At 34.4% G+C, this 19,533-nt stretch overlaps 5 protein-coding genes across 9 annotated transcripts in view; 3 read left to right on the forward strand and 2 right to left on the reverse strand.

Moving 5' to 3' along the window:
- Positions 1-19,533, reverse strand: part of LOC125866874 (copper transport protein ATX1-like) — a 230,852-nt gene that overhangs the window by 95,288 nt on the left and 116,031 nt on the right. The window lies entirely within an intron of this gene.
- On the forward strand, positions 377-1,857 carry LOC125868990 (CASP-like protein PIMP1). Its single transcript, XM_049549544.1, has 3 exons — positions 377-492; positions 905-1,034; positions 1,642-1,857. Exons 1-3 carry the CDS (start codon positions 377-379, stop codon positions 1,855-1,857), a joined length of 462 nt encoding a protein of 153 aa, XP_049405501.1.
- On the forward strand, positions 4,633-6,061 carry LOC125868991 (CASP-like protein PIMP1). The gene is made up of 3 exons (XM_049549545.1): positions 4,633-4,712; positions 5,111-5,240; positions 5,846-6,061. Exons 1-3 carry the CDS (start codon positions 4,633-4,635, stop codon positions 6,059-6,061), a joined length of 426 nt encoding a protein of 141 aa, XP_049405502.1.
- Positions 7,075-7,728, forward strand: LOC125866868 (RING-H2 finger protein ATL70-like). The gene has a single exon (XM_049547242.1). It carries the CDS (start codon positions 7,176-7,178, stop codon positions 7,722-7,724), a length of 549 nt encoding a protein of 182 aa, XP_049403199.1. The 5' UTR covers positions 7,075-7,175; the 3' UTR covers positions 7,725-7,728.
- LOC125866852 (nuclear pore complex protein NUP1-like) lies at positions 9,141-17,074 on the reverse strand. Of its 2 annotated transcripts, XM_049547221.1 has the most exons (9): positions 16,717-17,074; positions 15,818-15,864; positions 15,527-15,642; positions 14,450-14,552; positions 14,078-14,350; positions 13,907-13,993; positions 13,190-13,813; positions 12,289-12,671; positions 9,142-11,549 (listed from the first exon to the last, which is right to left on the reverse strand). In XM_049547221.1, exons 1-9 carry the CDS (start codon positions 17,003-17,005, stop codon positions 9,503-9,505), a joined length of 3,969 nt encoding a protein of 1,322 aa, XP_049403178.1. In that variant the 5' UTR covers positions 17,006-17,074; the 3' UTR covers positions 9,142-9,502. The 2 variants fall into 2 exon arrangements, with proteins under 2 accessions (XP_049403179.1, XP_049403178.1); XM_049547222.1 differs by lacking the exons at positions 14,450-14,552; positions 15,527-15,642; positions 15,818-15,864; positions 16,717-17,074 and having other exon boundaries at positions 9,141-11,549; positions 13,190-13,829; positions 14,078-14,316.

A 19,533-nucleotide genomic window follows, 5' to 3' on the forward strand; every position in this document is an offset into this window, starting at 1 on the left:
TGGACAATTTAGAGTGTACGTAAAATCTACATATACTCTACCTTTCCCAGGTACCTTTTTCGCAATTTCACTAAATATATTATTGTTGGACAGACGGAGAAGGAGTATAACTTTGTAAGCAATATAAAAGGGGGGCTTAATGACTTTGTGAAGATACAAGTTTATTAGTAGCAACACAACTAGCAAGTAAAAGTACAAGATAAACCAAATGGACCAAAACCAAACACCATCAACAACAACAACAATGGATCAAAATCAAACACCATCATCAACAACAACAACAGTGAACCAAAACCAAACATCATCAACTAGTACTACATTTTCTACATTTATGATTGGCTTGAAACCACTAGTGGGATCTCTAGTGATGAGACTCATGACATTTAGTTTCTTGTTGGTGTCATTGATTGTCATTGCTACTAATAGTTTTGATGCATTTGACATTTATGGTTTTCCAATCAAGGTTGATTCCACTGACATTCATGTTTACCGGTAAAACTACTTTTTCCCTTTACAATATACTTCATCACTTTGTGTGTGTTCGGTACGAACGAAAATATTTTCCAATTTTCTCTTGTTCGGTAAGAAAACAATTTTTTTGAAATTGAGGAAAATGGCTTCTCTAGTGGAAGTATGGAAAACAAGTTTTACAAGTGACATTTCGATTTCGATTTGCTTGTGTCCCCACTCCCCACCACCCTCAGCACACCTCATCTTCACCCCAGGTCCCTAGTTTGTTTTAGGGTGAATGACTCCTATAAATGAATGTGTATATATTTTATTGATTTTTCATCCCACATCGGAGCCTGACTAAATTCAGAGTCGCGCATTAGAGGACTTGATTAAATGAATGTGTATATGCTTTTTTTTACTTATCCTAATTATTTTTATTTTTTGGATGCAGTTATATGATATCTGCAGATGTGATTGGAATGGCTTACACATTTTTACTAATTGTGTTAATATTTTTCCAAGTGAAATCTGGAAGTCCCATTGATAGTGGTCTTGCTTATTTTGAATTCTATGGTGATAAGGTATGCAAATCAATGATGACAAGGTTTTGAAATAATATCAATGATCTCTGATTTGAGCTCTGATAGTGATAAATTTTTAGTTAAGTGTTTTTTCGTTTTAATAGACCTTAATATGGTTCGAGTTTGAAGTAATTGGGGTCTCAATAGGGCTATCAAACACTCAGTGGAAAACTGAAAAAACACACGTTAAGTATTCCAATTTTTCGAGGTGTCTAAGTTTCCTACCTAAATTATTATCAATTATTTATCAAAATACGCCTCAACTATCTGTTGTTCCCTTTTCCTACTTGAAATATCACCTTTGTTCAGGAATTATTGATCATTGAACTGTGTTTTGATAAATAGTCTATGAAAGTTCAAGTAGAAAACTCGCACACCTAATAGTTCAGGTATGAAAATCGAAAAATCAAAAATATTTTAGCTGTGTTTTTGACCGTGCACTTTATATTAAAACACATTTCTCAACTATCAATTCAAGTACTGAGTAGTTGAGGTGTGTTTTAATACATAGACAGCAACAATTCAAATAAGAAGAAATAAACAACTGATAGTTATAATGTGAAACTCGCTAAAAGTGATAATTCAGATATATATTATTTTTTTGCAGATAATTTTATTCTTATTGGCTACTGGTGCTGCTGCTGGATTAGGATTGACAGTGGAATATAACAGACTTAAAGACAATGATGACACTACCAAAGATATACAAAATTTTATCAACATAGCAAATGCTTCTGCTAGTGTGCTTCTTCTTGGATCTATTTCCTCTGCTATTTCCTCTATCATTTCTTCTCTCAATCTTCCAAAGAGATCTTCTTCATAAGTCGCACTGTTGTTCCGACTCTTCAAAAATATTATCGTATTCGTGTTGAATATTTTAAAAATTACGTAACTTTTGAAAGAGTGAACATGTCTAACGATATTTCTGAAGAGTTCGAAATGAACATGCAAATTGCAAAAATTTGGACCATGCTTGCTAATTCAATTCATAATATGTTTTTTTTTTCCTTTTTTGTCTTTGGAATTTTGTTTATTGTTTTCTTGTTGAAAAGAAATTGATGATAAGTACGACATGAATAAATTGCATGCTTGAGATTGGCAGCATGAAGAATTTAATGTTATCATTGTAATTTTTGTCTCTTTGTTATTTTAGCTATTTTGGGGAAATTTGTATTTTTAATTCTTGAAATATAATAATGAATTTTGATTTTAATTTTTGTGATACCTGGTAAAATATATTTAACATTGAATTGATTGTAGTATGTGTTTGTTATCCTTCAATTTGTGAATATTCTTATATTTAACGGAATATTAACTGTTATATCATTTAATTACTCATTCCTTATGTTAAATTTGTATTGTTATCACATATTAGAAGGTAATATAGTTCTAACAATCTAAATATAAGTAATTCCCTATTTAGAAGGACCAATAACACATTTTGATTAATCCAAATTAAATATGCTTAGTAAAATATCACAAAGGATCAAAATCAAAACTTACTAATAATTAGAGGATCAAAAGTGCAATTAGCCCCTTTTTTTAATGTTATCCTATGTTCCATCCCTCTCACCCACCTAACCCAACCCACCCACCCCCAAACAAAAAAATCCCTTTCCGCCACACCAATAAAAGTTTAAAAGAACAAAAAAGAAAACAAAGAACCTTTTTTGCCTAAACAACACTCTTTTTATGTTGCTTAATCCTTCATGACATAAAAGGTTCTCTTATATTCATATATACCTTATAGTATCTATAAAGTAATAAAACCCAATTTTTCCTCCATAATTTTCCACCTCAACACACATACAAAGATTCAAAGTTTCTCTGAATTTCAAGAACCTCGTGTTTTTTTCATCGCGATTTTCTCTTCAAGAACACTCGTCTCTCATGATGAACAACACAATAGGAGATGGCATTGAAGATACTCAAGATCATTACATTGGTGAAAAAAACTTTGAAAATTATGGATATGGCATTGGATTTACCCTATTAATCCTTGTTATACTTATACTCATCACCTATTCTTCTTACTTATATATTGGAAAAAGATCAAGTACCAATAATTCCTCTTCACATAATATTGTCAACAACAACACAACCAACATAAGTATAGTTGAAAATCAATTGATTTTCATTCAACAAGGTCTTGATGAAACAACTTTGAGAAATTATCCCAAATTACTTTATTCACAAGCCAAGAGTCACAACAAAAGGGATTTTTTAATTTCTTCTGGTTGTTCAATTTGCTTGGTTGATTATAAAGACATTGATAAACTTAGACTTTTGCCTGATTGTCACCATATTTTTCATGTCAAGCCTGGTAAGCCCAAAGTATACTTTTACATTCTGATATATGCTTAGGACTTCTTGATATATCGTTGTCTCCCTTATACAGTCAAATTGTTTTCTGCGTGCACATACTATGTCTCTCCTGCTGTTCGTTGAAATTTGGTAGTCCTTTTTTTTTATCTCTATGGTATCATTATGCTTTATACGTATCAATCGTGAACTTTGTTTTTGGCCACGACAGATGAATTGGTGTGCTTTGTCTTGTGAGAAGGTAAGCTCATTAAAATAAACGTATAATCTACAAGAAATTAGAACTATCAAACATAACTAATTCAATCATAGTTTTATAAGTGAATCAAAAAGAGAAGAATTTGAAGTATTTTTGGTAAAGAGATCATTTTCAATACACCTGTAACTCGAAAAAACAAGAAAAGTATAATCTACGGCGAATTTAAAGTTAATATATTTTGCAACTATATGTTGTCTGAAGCTGGAAGATACGTTTAACAAGGGAAACAATGCTGCCTGCTCTTTTTAATTTTTTATTATAAAGAGGATTTATATGTTTGATATGGATTAAGACATAAACTTTGAAAACAACTATACAAGCAATCACAAACCTCCAAGGAATTTGGTTGTAACTTATACAACCAAGAACTCATGGGCGTAACAAACAACCACAAAAATTAATACTCGCTCCGTCCCATATTCGTTGTCTACTTTTCTCTTTACATTTTGCTTACGAAATCATAAATAAAGACAATTTTACTAATTTACTCCATAATAAGCTTTTTTCAGAGTTTACAAACACTTTTTTAAAAGAACTAGTTGTAAAGGTAAAATGAAAAAATTTAATCAATTATGTTCTGGTTTTGTAAATTGACAAGTAATTTAGGACAACTATTTATAATAAAGTGGACAATTTAGAGTGTACGTAAAATCTACGTACACTCTATCTTTCCCAGGTACCTTTTCCGGGATTTCACTAAATATATTATTGTTGGACAACTAATATGAAACTGAGAAAGGAGTAGTAACTTTGTAAGCAATATATAAAGGGGGCTTAATGACTTTGTGAAGATACAAGTTTATTAGTAGCAACACAACTAGCAAATAAAAGTACAAGATAAACCAAATGGACCAAAACCAAACACCATCATCATCAACAACAACAACAATGAACCAAAACCAAACATCATCAACTAGTACTACATTTTCTTCACTAATGATTGGCTTGAAACCACTAGTGGGATCTCTAGTGATGAGACTCATAACATTTAGCTGCTTGTTGGTGTCATTGATTGTCATGGCTACTAATAGTTTTGATACATTTAACATTTATGGTTTACCAATCAAGGTTGATTCCACTGACATTCATGTTTACCGGTAAAACTACTTTTTCCCTTTACAATACACTTCATCACTTTGTGTGTGTTCGGTACGAACGAAAGTATTTTCCAATATTCTCTTGTTCGGTAAGAAAACGAGTTTTTTGAAAATGAGGAAAATGACTTCTCTAGTGGAAGTATGGAAAATAGATTCCACAAGTGACATTTCAACTTGCTTGTGTCCCCACCACCCTCTAGCACACCTCATCTTCACCCAGGTCCCTAGTTTGTTTTACGGTGAATTACTCCTATAAATGAATGTGTATATATTTTATTGATTTTTCATCGCACATCGGAGCCTGACTAAATTCAGAGTCGCGCATTAGAGGACTTGATTAAATGAATGTGTATATGCTTTTTTTACTTATCCTAATTATTTTTATTTTTTGGATGCAGTTATATGATAGCTGCAGATGTGATTGGAATGGCCTACACATCGTTACTAATTGTGTTAATATTTTTCCATGTGAAATCTGGAAGTCCCATTGATGGTGGTCTTGCTTATTTTGAATTCTATGGTGATAAGGTATGTAAATCAATGATGACAAGGTTTTGAAATAATTATCAATGATCTCGGGTTTAAGCTCTGGTAGTGACAATTTTTTAGTAATGTGTTTTTTCGTTTTAATAGACCTTAATGTGGTTCGAGTTTGAATTAATTGGGGTCTCAATAGGGCTATCAAACACTCGGTGGAAAATTGAAAAAACACACTTTATCCCAATGTTTCGAGGTGTCTAAGTTTCCTACCTAAATTATTATCAATTATTTATCGAAACACACTCCAACTATCTATTGTTTCCTTTTTCTACTTGAAATATCACCATTGTTTAGGAATAATTGATAATTGAACTGTGTTTTGATAAATAGTTTGTGAAAGTTCAAATAGAAAATTTGCACACCTAATAGTGCAGGTATGAAAATCGTAAAACTAAAAATATTTTAGCTGTGTTTTTGACCGTGCACTTTATATTAAAACACATTTCTCAACTATCAATTCAAGTACTAAGTAGTTGAGGTGTGTTTTAATACATAGACAGTGATAGTTCAGATAGGAACAAAAAACAACTGATTACTGATAGTTATAATGTGAAACTCGTGAAAAGTGATAATTCAGATATATTATTTTGCAGATAATTTTATTCCTATTGGCTACTGGTGCTGCTGGTGGATTAGGATTGACAGTGGAATATAACAGAATTAAGGACAATGATGAGACTACCCAAAATATACAAAATTTTATCAACATAGCAAATGCTTCTGCTAGTGTGCTTCTTCTTGGATCTATTTCCTCTGCTATTTCCTCTATCATTTCTTCTCTCAATCTTCCAAAGAGATCTTCTTCATAAGTCGCACTATTGTTCAGACTCTTCAAAAATATTATCGTATTCGTGTTGAATATTTCAAAAACTACGTAATTTTTGGAAGCGCGAACATGTCTAACGATATTTCTGAAGAGTTCGAAGATTATGAACATGCAAATTGCAAAAATTTGGACCATGCTAGCTAATTCAATTCATAATATGTTTTTTTTTCCTTTTTTTGTCTTTGGAATTTTGTTTATTGTTTTCTTGTTGAAAATAAATTGATGATAAGTACGACATGAATAAATTGCATGCTTGAGATTGGTAGCATGAAGAATTTAATGTTATCATTGTAATTTTTGTCTCTTTGTTATTTTAGTTATTTTGGGGAAATTTGTATTTTTAATTCTTGAAATATAATAATGAATTTTGATTTTAATTTTTGTGATACCTGATAAAATATATTTAACATTGAATTGATTGTAGTATGTGTTTGTTATCCTTCAATTTGTGAATATTCTTATATTTAACGAAATATGAACTGTTATATCATTTAATTACTCATTCCTTATGTTAAATTTGTATTGTTATCACATATTAGAAGGTAATATAGTTCTAACAATCTAACTATAAGTAATTCCCTATTTAGAAGGACTAATAACACATTTTGATTAATCCAAATTAAATATGCTTAGTAAAATATCACAAAGGATCAAAATCAAAACTTACTAATAATTAGAGGATCAAAAGTGCAATTAGCCCCTTTTTTTTATGTTATCCTATGTTCCATCCCTCTCACCCACCTAACCCAACCCACCCACCCCCAAACAAAAAAAAACCTTTCCACCACACCAATAAAAGTTTAAAAGAACAAAAAAGAAAAAAAAGAACCTTTTTTGCCTAAACAACACTCTTTTTATGTTGCTTAATCCTTCATGACATAAAAGGTTCTCTTACATTCATATACTATATAGTATCTATAAAACATTCAATAGCTACACATTTCTCCCTTTCCTTAAACTCCAAAAAAGTCCAATTTTTCCTCCATAATTTTCCACCTCAACACACACACATACAAAGATTCAAAGTTTCTCTAAATTTCAAGAACCTCGTATCTTTTTCATCACGATTTTCTCTTCAAGGACACTCGTCTCTCATCATGAACAACACAATAGGAGATGGCATTGAAGATACTCAAGATCATTACATTGGTGAAAAAAACTTCGAAAATTATGGATATGGCATTGGATTTTCCCTTTTGATCCTTGTTATACTTATACTCATCACCTATTCTTCTTACTTATATATTGGAAAAAGATCAAGTACCAATAATTCCTCTTCACATAATATTGTCAACAACACCACAACCAACACAACTATAGTTGAAAATCAATTGATTTTCATTCAACAAGGTCTTGATGAAACAACTTTGAGAAATTATCCAAAATTACTTTATTCACAAGCTAAGAGTCACAACAAAAGGGATTTTTTAATTTCTTCTGGTTGTTCAATTTGTTTGGTTGATTATAAAGACAATGATAAACTTAGACTTTTGCCTGATTGTCACCATATTTTTCATGTCAAATGTATTGACCCTTGGCTTAGACTTCACCCTACTTGTCCAAATTGTAGAAGTTCTCCTTTTCCATCTCCTTTACCTACTCCTTTGGCTGAGGTGGTTCCTTTGGCAACAACAAGGCAAAGTTGATGAGGGAAAAGATTTACTCGCACCTGATGTGGATGTGTATCAGATTCTTCAAAATCGATGTAATTTTTGAACAATCTGATACGAGTGTGACAACATTTCTCCGGGGTCATCCAATCAACATAGATGTTTTGCACATTAAGTTATTATTATTTAACCATGGCCATCACACAAACATGGTATAATGTAAATATCAAGTGTGAGTAAGTATTTTTCAAGTTGAGTCCATCACCATTCTTTTTTTTCTTTTCTTTTAACAAGTCCATTACCATATTTGGTGTTTTTTTCCTACTCTTGTTTTTCTCTTCTTTTTTTTTTCTCTTTTTGGCCTTTTTTCTTTTCTTATTCTGGTATGTAAATGATCCACATATATTATTGTAAGTTGTACATGTTAGGTTGCTTAATTGGTATATATTGATGAAGTCCTACAAAAGGGAATTTTGCACAATCCAAAATCTTTCATTTTCTTCAATCTTAATGATTTATTTCTTGTTTATAGAACCGTATGAACATATGTACAGAATTTTATCTCAAGCAAGCACAATATTGCGGAAAAATATTATCCGAATTAATCTCGATGCTTACACCAAACAAATAAATGCATTACATTTGTCTTTATATAAAATTTAATTAAGCACTTAACTACAGTTAATAATAAGTATTTTTTTAGTCTAAATTTATCGCTTAATTATGGGTAGCAATGATTTTTTTAAAATATAAGAAAAAAAACTGCATTCTTGTTGCACTTGTCGTTTGAACTAACATCTAATTTTGAATGTCTCAATTGATAATAGTTTTTGCAAATCGAGTTATAATCTAATTTTTTTTAACGACTCAATAATTTGGAAATATGGGTAGGTTCTAAAAACTCTGAACTGACTTTCTTCAAACAACAACTACAGCATATCCAATGTATTCCCACAAGTCGAGTCTAAGATGGTAAGATATACACGAACCTTATCCCTACCTTTGTAGGGTAGATAGGTTGTTTCTAATACGTGTTCCATTAGATATTGTTTCAAATAACTTGTAATCAAAGGCTGAGTATATGTGCCTAGTACTAACTGCTAAGCAATTCTTAATCGATTAGTTGTTGCATGCATTTAGATTCAAAGAATATATGTTCATTTCTTAAATATTGGTTTAAGGATCACATATTTTCTATTTCCAAATAAGTTTGCTTTTCTTGAAAGAGTAATTTAAATAAATGATCTGGCAAATATAGTATTCAATGGAGTAAAATATTTGTCCAAACAGAATCTCCTGCCAAATGTCCCGATTATTCTATTAGGTACTTGCTATTGAGTAGCTCCATGCACCATCCATCGGGTAGTGTGCACCACGTCCAGGTAGCTCTGAGCATCAAAATTTAAACTGGTGAGAAGAAATTACACAACGTTAATCTGCAATATTGATTCAGGAATATGTTTTTCATCTCGAAAATAAGTCCTCGATAGAAAGAGAAATACTTAGAGAAACAAACATTTCCTTATTATGTCACAAGTACAGAAAACGAATTTATAGAAAGAAAAAACAAAGGCTAACCAGGCTCTCTTACAGCCCCCTACTGATACAACTACAACCACTTTACCAAGAAATGTTGCCCAAAATTGTGACACTTTATGCCAAAAAAGACGATAGGATTACAAGATCTTCACTTCCTGGAGATGCAGATCTACAAAGCGCAAGATTTAAAAAAAAGAAAAAAGAGAATAGCGCAAACCCATAAACCATGGCTGCTGATATATCATCGTAAGGATCCAATGTTGTTGCCAACTGCTTCACTTCCTTCTGTTCTTATTTCTATTAACTTTGACAATCTTTCGACCTGATTTGTCAGGACCATTGCTACCCAATGAGAAACTCCCTCCAGCACCTAAACTGCCTGATGCTGCAAATGGAGATGGATTCTGAACAGCAGCAGCAGCTGCCTGATTCTGCTGGCCACCAAATTGGAATGGATTAGGTGTTGAACCAAACATGAAACCACCAGGAGAGGGCGAGACAGAAGGTTGACCAAAAGCAACAGCAGGGGAAGATGCATGCATAGTGTCCTCGGCCATGCTGTCTTCCATGCTCATCTGGTTATTATTTCCAGGGGATGCAGTAAAAGGAGAAGTAGAGTTCCCAAATATGGCCTGCGTAGACGGATTTGTCAAAGAAGTTGAACCAAATGGAAAGGCTGGTCCACTAGGAGTACTGGGTGCTGATCCAAAGACCGCAGCAGTGGTGGCTGGAGGAGTAAAAGATGATGAAGATGCTCCAAATGCAAACCCAGTAGGGGTAGCAGAACTAAATGGGGAACTAAAGACAGGAGACTTAGGGGCCTGCCAATTGGAACCTAAAATTCCAGCAGCACTGGAAGTTTGTGGAGAGGCAGAACTGGCACCAAAAGCAAATGGACTAGGACTGACTGTGCTGGTGGCATTGACAGCATTTGTTGACGAAACTGAAGAGCTAGCACCAAAACTAAATACGCTGGGGGCAGCACTAGTGGAGGTGCTGACAGTATTTGTTGACAGAACGGAAGAACTAGCACCAAAATTAAATATGCCAGCGGTAGCACTGGTAGAGATGCTGACAGTATTTGTTGAGCAAGCCGAAGAGTTGCCACCAAAACTAAACACGCCAGGAGTAGCATTGGTGGAGGTGCTGACAGTATTGGTTGAAGAAGCTGAAGAACCACCACCAAAACTAAATATTCCAGGAGCAGCACTATTAGACATGCTGACATTGTTCAATGAGGAAGCTGAAGAACTACCACCAAAATTAAATGTGCTAGGACTAGGGCGGGTAGAGGTGTCGACGGCATTTGCCGAGGAAGATGAAGATTTATTACCAAAACTAAATATAGCAGAAGTAGCATTGCTGGAAGTGGCAAGTGCAGCGGTGGCTGCATGAACTGCCGGACTAGCACCAAAAGTGAACGCCAGCTGAGTTGTCCCACTGCTAGGTCCGACTGAACTGCTCATCGTAGATGAGGTTGAAGAACTTGCCCCAAAACTAAAATTTCCAAAAGCAGCAGCGCTGGAGCCAACGGGGTTGCTATCTGAAGCAGCAGCAGAAACTATACCAGTATTACTTGAAGCAGAACCGACAGAGGAGAAAGATGTCATTCCGGAATTGCCCACTTCTGGTGATGTAGTAGATGATCCAAAATGAGCAGGAACACTCTGTGTGACTCTGGTATTGTCTGATCCAGTGAGAGAAGTTTGTGCACTAACAAGTGACTGAGCTCCAGTGCTGAAAACAGAACTCTGAGACTGGACACTAGCTGTAGTAACTGTGGACATTCCTGATGAACTAAAACCAAAAATACTATTTCCAGGACTTGTAGATGCAAATGATGAGCCCGCAAAAGGTGAATTGCTACTCAAGTTGTCAGAATTAGCTGCTTTGGTTTTCAGGTCTGCATCGTCTGCAGTGGAAGCTGTTGATAGCGTTGACACCATTGGTGGAACTTCAGAGGGACCAGATTTGATAAGAGGTTCAGTTGATACTGAAGATGCTGCAGCAAAACCAAACAGACCACCACCAACAGCAGCTGAAATGCTTGTGGAATGGGCAACCTCACTTGAACTGTAAGATTGAACATCCTTGGGGGAATTACTTGATGCCAAGAGAGAAGTGGCTGAGATAGCAGGACTAGGTGTGAACTGTCCATTACTGAAGCTAGAAGTGCTTGATGGAGCAGCAAATAAAACTGAAGGTGATAAACCAGATGATAAAGGTTCTAATTTCCCATTGCTTTTCCCATCCTTCTGTGAGTTATCTGACTCAAGGAGCTCCGATGAAGCACCAGCCAGGCCAAAAGCAGGGTTGGATAAACTGCAGATAAAGAGGAAAAATTTGATAACTGCCTTCAATTAGTACCAGAAGGGTGCATAAAACTCAAAAGGACTTCACACTAATTTCCTTCACTTAATTTTTCTACAGAAGGCTGAATAGCATCTTCAAGTTCTTCATTATTTGTTCTCAGCTTAAAGTCTTCTTTGCCACTCCTCAACAAATAAAATTCAACTACTAGACTTCTTTTAACAAGTGATAGACCTTGCAATCTAACGGTCATACTTGACAGTAATTACCAGTAATATTTAGTTTCTCCTAGGTTTTCATCAATCGCATCAAAAGAATCTCTAGAGTGGAGGGGAGTGTTAGTAAGAAGAGCTTAAGATTTTACACAGCAAGATACGTGGAACCCCAAGTGTCTACAATTTTGAAGGTTAAAAGAACAAAACAAAAATATCACAAGATTTCTTCTGACAGTAACTACTTTTGTGTTACTTTCTCCTAGGTTTTAATCAATCACATCAAAAAGAATTTCTAGAGTGTGGTGGAGTGCAAGTCACAAGAGCTTAAGATGTTCACATTGTGCAAAATATCTGGAACCCCAAGTGCCTACATTTTGACGGTTAAAAGAACAAAACAAAAACTATCATGACAATTCTAGACTTGCTAGCTTTGTATCTGCTATCATTATCATTAGACAAATGCATTGTAGAACATGGTGACAAAAGTAATAACAATTAAAAACATATCCTTGGAATTTGATAAAGTAGGAACTAACCTGCTTGAGCCTTCTGGTTTTAACCCTGAGAGAGGGAATGATGATGAAAATAGAAGAGCTGGGACCTTGTCACCACTCGACTCCTTTGATTTGTTTGACCCAAATGATGGTGGGACAACCTCCGGTGACAGGGGATCAGAACTGGGCAGGAAACTGGGGCTGCTGACGCTGATAAGAGCAGCATCAGGAACCTTCATATCCTTTCTTTTGTTCAAAATCCCCAGGTTAGCATTTGTTTCAGAAAGAGCAGCAGGTTTGTTCAGGGCTTCATCAGTAGACAGAGACTTCTTTTCAGCACCAGATATACCCATCTTATCTCTTCCTTCAGCCAATTGAGAGGCAGACTTGTCAAAGTTTATATCCTCATCCATCTCAAACGAGTCCTGTGAAGACGAGAATAACAGTTAAACAAAATGACTATGAACTAAATTGGTTATTGTCAGCAACTCCCCAAACTTACAAAAGAATCTTGACAAAGACACCGATGAATAAAACTAAAAAAGTAAATAGTCCAAAATTTAGATGGGTAATGGTCATGAAGCACTAGTATTCCCTTCATTTTATTTTATGCGACTATATTTGATTGCAAAGAAGGTAAGATGTTAATTAGACTTATATAACATGTCAGTGACAATGAAAGAGAACACTAATAAGGAATTGGTCTACATAGAAATCATCATTGCACCACCACAAATGAAATAGAAGGAATCGGTCTAAAGAGAAATCACCATTGCACAGCCACAAATTGTCTGAAAAGTGCAATACAAAAGAGCAAGATGTTCGCAAGTATCCAGAAGATGCACTGACAAGGCCCAAATTTGTTGTAACACAGTAGGACTCCAATTCAAAGCTAGTAAAGATAGTCAAAGACCACAAATAAGTTGAAAAAAAGGGAATGAACCTCAAGTGCACTCATCCTAAAAGCATGCTTCTTCTGAGGTGGAACTGAAGACTTCTTATCCAGTGAATCAGCTGTTTCCACACCTGGTTGAGCATGTTGAGCATCTTCAAATGAATTCTTTTCATTATTCTTTGCTACAACAGTTGGCCTGTTAATAGATTCATTTTGCCGATGTTGTTCTATTTTGCCTTGCTTCTGCAAACTAGAATCATGGCCATTGGTTGGAATAACCTTAGACCAATTTTCCAACTTATGGCTGTCTTGTGCACTCTGTAGCAGCTTGGGAGAATCCAAAGACTCCAAGCTTTTAAGAGCTTGTCCGCGAAGCATGTTTGGTGACAATTTCTTGGGTGTTTTATCACTCCCTGCAGCTAGTCTTGATTCTGATGACTTCTCCTTTGGGGTCAGATTTTCAAGATGCTCCAATATCTTTGCAGCTGTCTCACTGGGCTTGGGAGGGATGTGAACATACCTTGTAGGCACATCAGCAGCAGCAGAAGCAACTCCTCCAGGACTAGGACGTGAAATTCCATGTGACAGGAGATTTGGTTTCTGTCGAGTCCTGCGAATGGGGCCAACAGAGCCGATATCATCTTCCAGATCAGAACTTCTCCGTTTGAGGGGCTGAAAGAGGAAAAAACTGAAATTCACTCACAGATGGCAATACAAGTAAAGAATGCAAATCAGTTCAATACCACAGTGATTTGTAAATAATACCTGTTTAGAGCCAAAATATCCATCATGCTCCAAGACTGACTCAGATAAAGAAGGCCCGCTATAAGCATTATGTGTGGAGCTACTTGCCTGATAGAGGACCAAAGTTAAACAAAAAATTCTAAGAAATTAAATAATTTCCAACACTTAAAGTACGCAGAAAAGCATACGCACCATTTGACCATCAGTTTGACGAAGTCTGGAGTACGGTGTGCGAGCCATGTGGTATATTGCAGATCTTCCACGAGACCTTGGAGGGGTAAATCCATTTACTCGAACCCCAATAAGACCAGCAGTCTTTGTAGTCACTGATGTAATAGGCAAATTTTGGGAATATGCTACATTTTTTAGCTCTGGTGAATCTACTCTCACACTAGCCTTTGATGGCCTAGTGTCCATGTAAGCTTTTGCAAGTTCAGCAGCCGATGCAACATTCCCTTTAGGGGCCTGGAACCATCAACACATTTATGTCAGAAACTGACCCAATATTTACATACTTGCAACAAAGCTAATATGTCGGGTACCCAAACAAGGCATCCATCTTACTCTTGAACTTGTGACAGGGGTAGCAACAGCACCCTTATCATTCCCAGCAGGGGTATCTACAGTTTTGGAGCGCAAAAGTTCTGTCAAGTGGTCAATTTCATCTCTGCACCCACCAAATCTCATATTAGTAAACACTAAACACCATATGTCACCTTGAAACCAAATATCAATGTACTATTTAATTCTTCTTCTTCGTCTTTTGGGTAAGTCCTGCCTGGAAAAGTCAATTCAACTGAACCAGATTTCTAACTTCATTGGTTCCTATAAGAACGTTAGTCTCCCATACATTGACTAAAAGTACCTAATAAGGATGATCAAGGGGTTAGCTCTATAAAGTAGTGGCTACGACAAAAAAGGATGCTACAAAACCAGCGCGTATCTTTAACTAACCCTTCATCCAGAAACAGACGAACTCAATTGAGGCCAACATCAAGAACATAACATTCAGACAGATTACATTAGAGTTCAAAAGAAATTGTTTAATCTAAATGAAAAAATAGCAATTCACTTCTTGATGGACGATTTCACACAATACATGTGTTGGTGGTGGTGGGAGGAAGCAGGTACAATGAAATTAAACGAGGTACGCGCAAACTGGCCCGGACACCATGGTTATTAAGAAAAGAGTAATTTTTTTATGACAAGAAAAGATTACTTTACGAGGAACAAAAACGTATAACAAGTAAAAAAAGACATTTTTGATGATCAAGAAATGAGTTGTTTACAGCTTCGAAATTCAACTGTATAATTGGCCAGCAAATCTACCCTTCTTCACTTAAACCAAAACCAAGAAGGATTTGAATCTGTAACAAGTGCCCACCACACATCGCTTGTTAATACCTTTACGATTGACCCAAAGTCTGAGGCAACAGCAAGATCAAATTTCTGGCTTCCAGTTTTCTATAGTTCATCGATATGAAAATGCACATCAGAATATAATGACAGTATTAACCACTGATAGAGCATGTACCAGTGGCAGTGAATTTACATTTGATAAACATGTAGAGCCACCGAAACCTGAAATAAGAGATAAAGCAGACACAATTCTAACAACTGCTACGTTATCACAACGCTTACCTGCTGAATGTCTTTTGTTTCAACAGTTGCTCAAGCTCTGAGAATGCACTGTCCTCAGAGCTGCATGCAGCATTGCGAACTTCATGTCCAGTGGCTACTACTGCTCCAGCATGATCCTTCATCAAGAGGAAGAATTGTTCATCAAAATAAGTATATTCCTAAGGAAAGGAAAAAAAGTGGTTGTTTCTTGGAAGATGGACAATTCATGTGATGAAAACACGTGAAAAGTAAAATACATAAGCACCAGATTTCAGAAGTTCTGAGCACAAGAATTATGCATAGTAAACTTACTTTAAGACAAGACTCCTGCTGCACATCCTTTGATTCTTGTCTTGCTTCTGCTTATATGAAAAAGGAAACCAGGTCTTAACTAAAGTCTGACATAAAAGTTAATGAAAAAGAAGAAGCAAATGAAGTTCATAGCAAGATGTTCAGCTAATAAATGTCAGAAAATGACTTAAGAGCAAAATTAGGTGGAGTTAGTATATGAATCAGTTGTCTTCACTTTGCTCTATTGGCCCAACACACACCTAGGAAAGCACATCTTTTTCTTTTTTAAGGAAAAGAAGATAGCAGACATCTCTTTAGTCTTACTTAACACAGTAGAAAATTACATTTTTTGAAAACCCAAATGTAACACAACAGAATAACAAACAATTCAGAGCACACACCAATTTACACACGAATAGATCATAAAGAAAAGTGTATGCAGCATAGGACAAACTTTTTTACAGCAATTTTTCTAAATTCATCAAAGGGCGACAAAAGGCAAGCTTTCCAACTAGATATACCAACTGAAAAAAGACAAGCTTTCCAAGTTTGTGTTTTGAGTCTTTGAGACTAAATGAAAATCATCAAAAGCATTCTGCTTTCTGGACACACAACTACTACTACTTATCACCTCATTTCTAAGCATTGATATATCAACCAAATTTGATGCAATAGCATTCTGTTATTTAACAAGACAAACTTAACAACCAGTACTATAATAGCTCCATCCCAAACTAGTTGTAATTCATTATACAAATCTATTTAATATAGATCACACTCTATCGAGCTCCCCAAAGAAAGAAAATTACAACTTTTGACTAAACAAATGTAATGCTGCTACGGAACAAACAGCAAATTCAGAGCAAACTCCAAACAATTCAAATAAGCATAGTCCAATACAGAAATGTGTAAATCAGAACCTGGAGGAGGTGGTAATGGCATCGGAGGTAGTGGCAATGGCGTCGGAGCAGGGGTAAGACGTTTTTGGAAGATCGAAGAAAAGAACCGTCGAGCACCGGAAGTGATGAGCTTCGTGGCAGGATCGACAACGAGCTTTGTGAGCCAACTAGGGTTCCGGAGGGCAGTCGGTGGTCGATCGTAAGGAGTAGTTTGGTTCTTACGGAACGGTCGTCTCCGGAACTTTCCTCCAGCTCCTCCGCCTTCGTAGGCTGAGGAACTCGCCGTTCTGCCGTCTCCCGCCGCCGCCATTTATTCAAAACCACCGAGAGAAAAAGACGAGGGAAAAAAATGGAATTTGAGGGGGAAATTAGGGTTTTATTTTCGTGGATGGACACGGAAATCGAGAAAAATATCGGCGAATTGACATTGGCGGGCGTGGCGGTAAATAAATGATTTGCTGTCTTGCCCTTTTATTTTTTGGCAAGTAGGATAAAACTTTGATATTCGATTCGATATTTTAAAATTTGATTAATTAATTGATGATTAAAAGTAAATATTAAACTTTTAAAGATTGATTCGATATAACTTTTAGAGTGATGAATTAAATTTTAATACAATAATTTGGTAATAATTACATAACCAAATATATATATTGACAAAATGTATTTATAATTTGTTTAATATTAAACATGTTTGTTTTTAAAGAAATCAGGTATAAAAGTTAGATATTTATTTTGAAGTCTTAACATTATGAATTTGTTGGCATGGTTGCATAGGTCAATCAAGACATTTAAATAATTTATTAATGTTACTCATATATTTATGGCAAACAGTTCATTATGGATGAGTGTTCATTATTCAATATTCAATTTAATATTTTCAATATTCAATTTCGATAATGATAACATAACATCTTTTGAATTTAAAAAGATTGTCGTTGATCAATGTGTGTATCAAGAAAATCAGTGGGAGCAAGTTTATATTTTGTCGTGTATGTTGACAATTTCTTTACTTGTTGCTAATGATTAGACATATTGCATGAAATAAAAGACTTTTTCTCTATATATATTGTAATGAAATATATGGATTAGACATCTTATGTGATAGGGATAAAATATTTTAATGAATTATGAAAATTATTTGAATCATCTCTAAAAAAAAATTAATTTAAAAAGTACTATAGATATTTAACATGAACAATTATTCAGCAAGAATTGTTCCTATTCATAAGGAAGACAAATTTGATTTCATGTATAACCAAAGAATAATGTATATAGCGAAAAAAATATATAGTCAAATCCTTACTCTATTGTTAAAAGTTTGATGTATGTTTACACTTGCACAATATCAAATATTAATTTTGTGATCGAATTGCTAGAAAGATATCAAAATAATCCAAAAATTGATCACTAAAAACTGCAAATAAGCTCTCGAGGTACTTGAAAGGAACTGAAGATTACATGTTTGCATTTAGAATTAGATCAAATCACTTAAAAGTCATCACATTCGTTGGATATGTTAATACTAGAAAGTCCATATTTGGTTACTTGTTCTTATTAGCTGAAGGATCAATATCGTGGAAGAGTGTTAACCAATTTGTCATTCTATATCTACTATGAAAGCAAAATTTGTTCCATGTTTTGAATCCACAATTCATGCATTATTATTGCGGAACTTGAATTTAAGATTTGGAATAGTCAACATCATTACTAAGCCGGTGAAAATTTATTGTGATGACATTGCAGTGATATTTTTCTCTAAGAACGATAAATGTTGTATCAAACCTACGAGATTGAAGTACTTCATTTTAAAGAAAGAAATTCATAACAAAGAAGGAAAATTGAGAATATTATGATTAATTTCATGATTGCAGATTTATTAACAAATGACTTATAACCAAAAGCATATAAAAAAACATGTTCAAATAATGAGACTTGATTGTATTTCTAGTTAATGCATTTATGATATTTTTGATACCTTGAGCTCAAATTTCTGCTTATACATTAATGAAATTTTTATTTTCATAATGATATACACATTCTTATTTTGAGATGTTATATGATAAGTCTCAATAAGGCATCCTTGTGGATCGTAATGTTATATATTTTAAAACTTACGAACCTAGTATGATAAGTTGTTAATATAGTAGAGTATGGAATGAAGTACATAATACAAAATTATGTATAACTGCCGTATCTCACACTAGTGATATGTATGATGGACACTATAGAAGAAAATGATTTTATGTGCAATTAATGTTTATATCATAAAAAAAATATTGATGTTATGTGGTCATTGGTCAAATTGGGAGCATGTAAGACTTATTTTGTTATAGCCAATTAATGAAAGGCAATACTAATATTTAATAAAGAATAGATTATCCGTACATCGATTATTTAGTGAATGTATCGAATCAAATCTTAATTAACCTTTATAAATTGATTCTCTCATCCACCCATTAGAATTACCACATACTTTTCTATCACTTTTCATTATTGTCTACTCTGAAATGTGAAAATTATGGCAATAATTTTTTTCATCGTTGATGATTATGGTAACGTGAAGTTAAAGCAAGGAGAAAGAAATCAATTTCAAGTGGCGTTGCAGCTTTTCTTTGCGACAATTTAGCTTTAGGTATATTATGTCTAATGTCATCTCCGTAAGATTAACATGTTCAAGATCTTGATATACATTAAGTTTAAGCTTATAGTTAATTTTGTCCACTATTCGAAACATAAGCTCATAAATATATAAATAAAATATTTGCACAAATACAAGATATGAGTATTTATAACTTCTAATTTAAGTTAGATTTGGTTTTTTACTTATCTAACACA

Source organism: Solanum stenotomum, chromosome 6 (genome assembly GCF_019186545.1).
Source record: "Solanum stenotomum isolate F172 chromosome 6, ASM1918654v1, whole genome shotgun sequence".
NCBI lineage: Eukaryota > Viridiplantae > Streptophyta > Magnoliopsida > Solanales > Solanaceae > Solanum > Solanum stenotomum.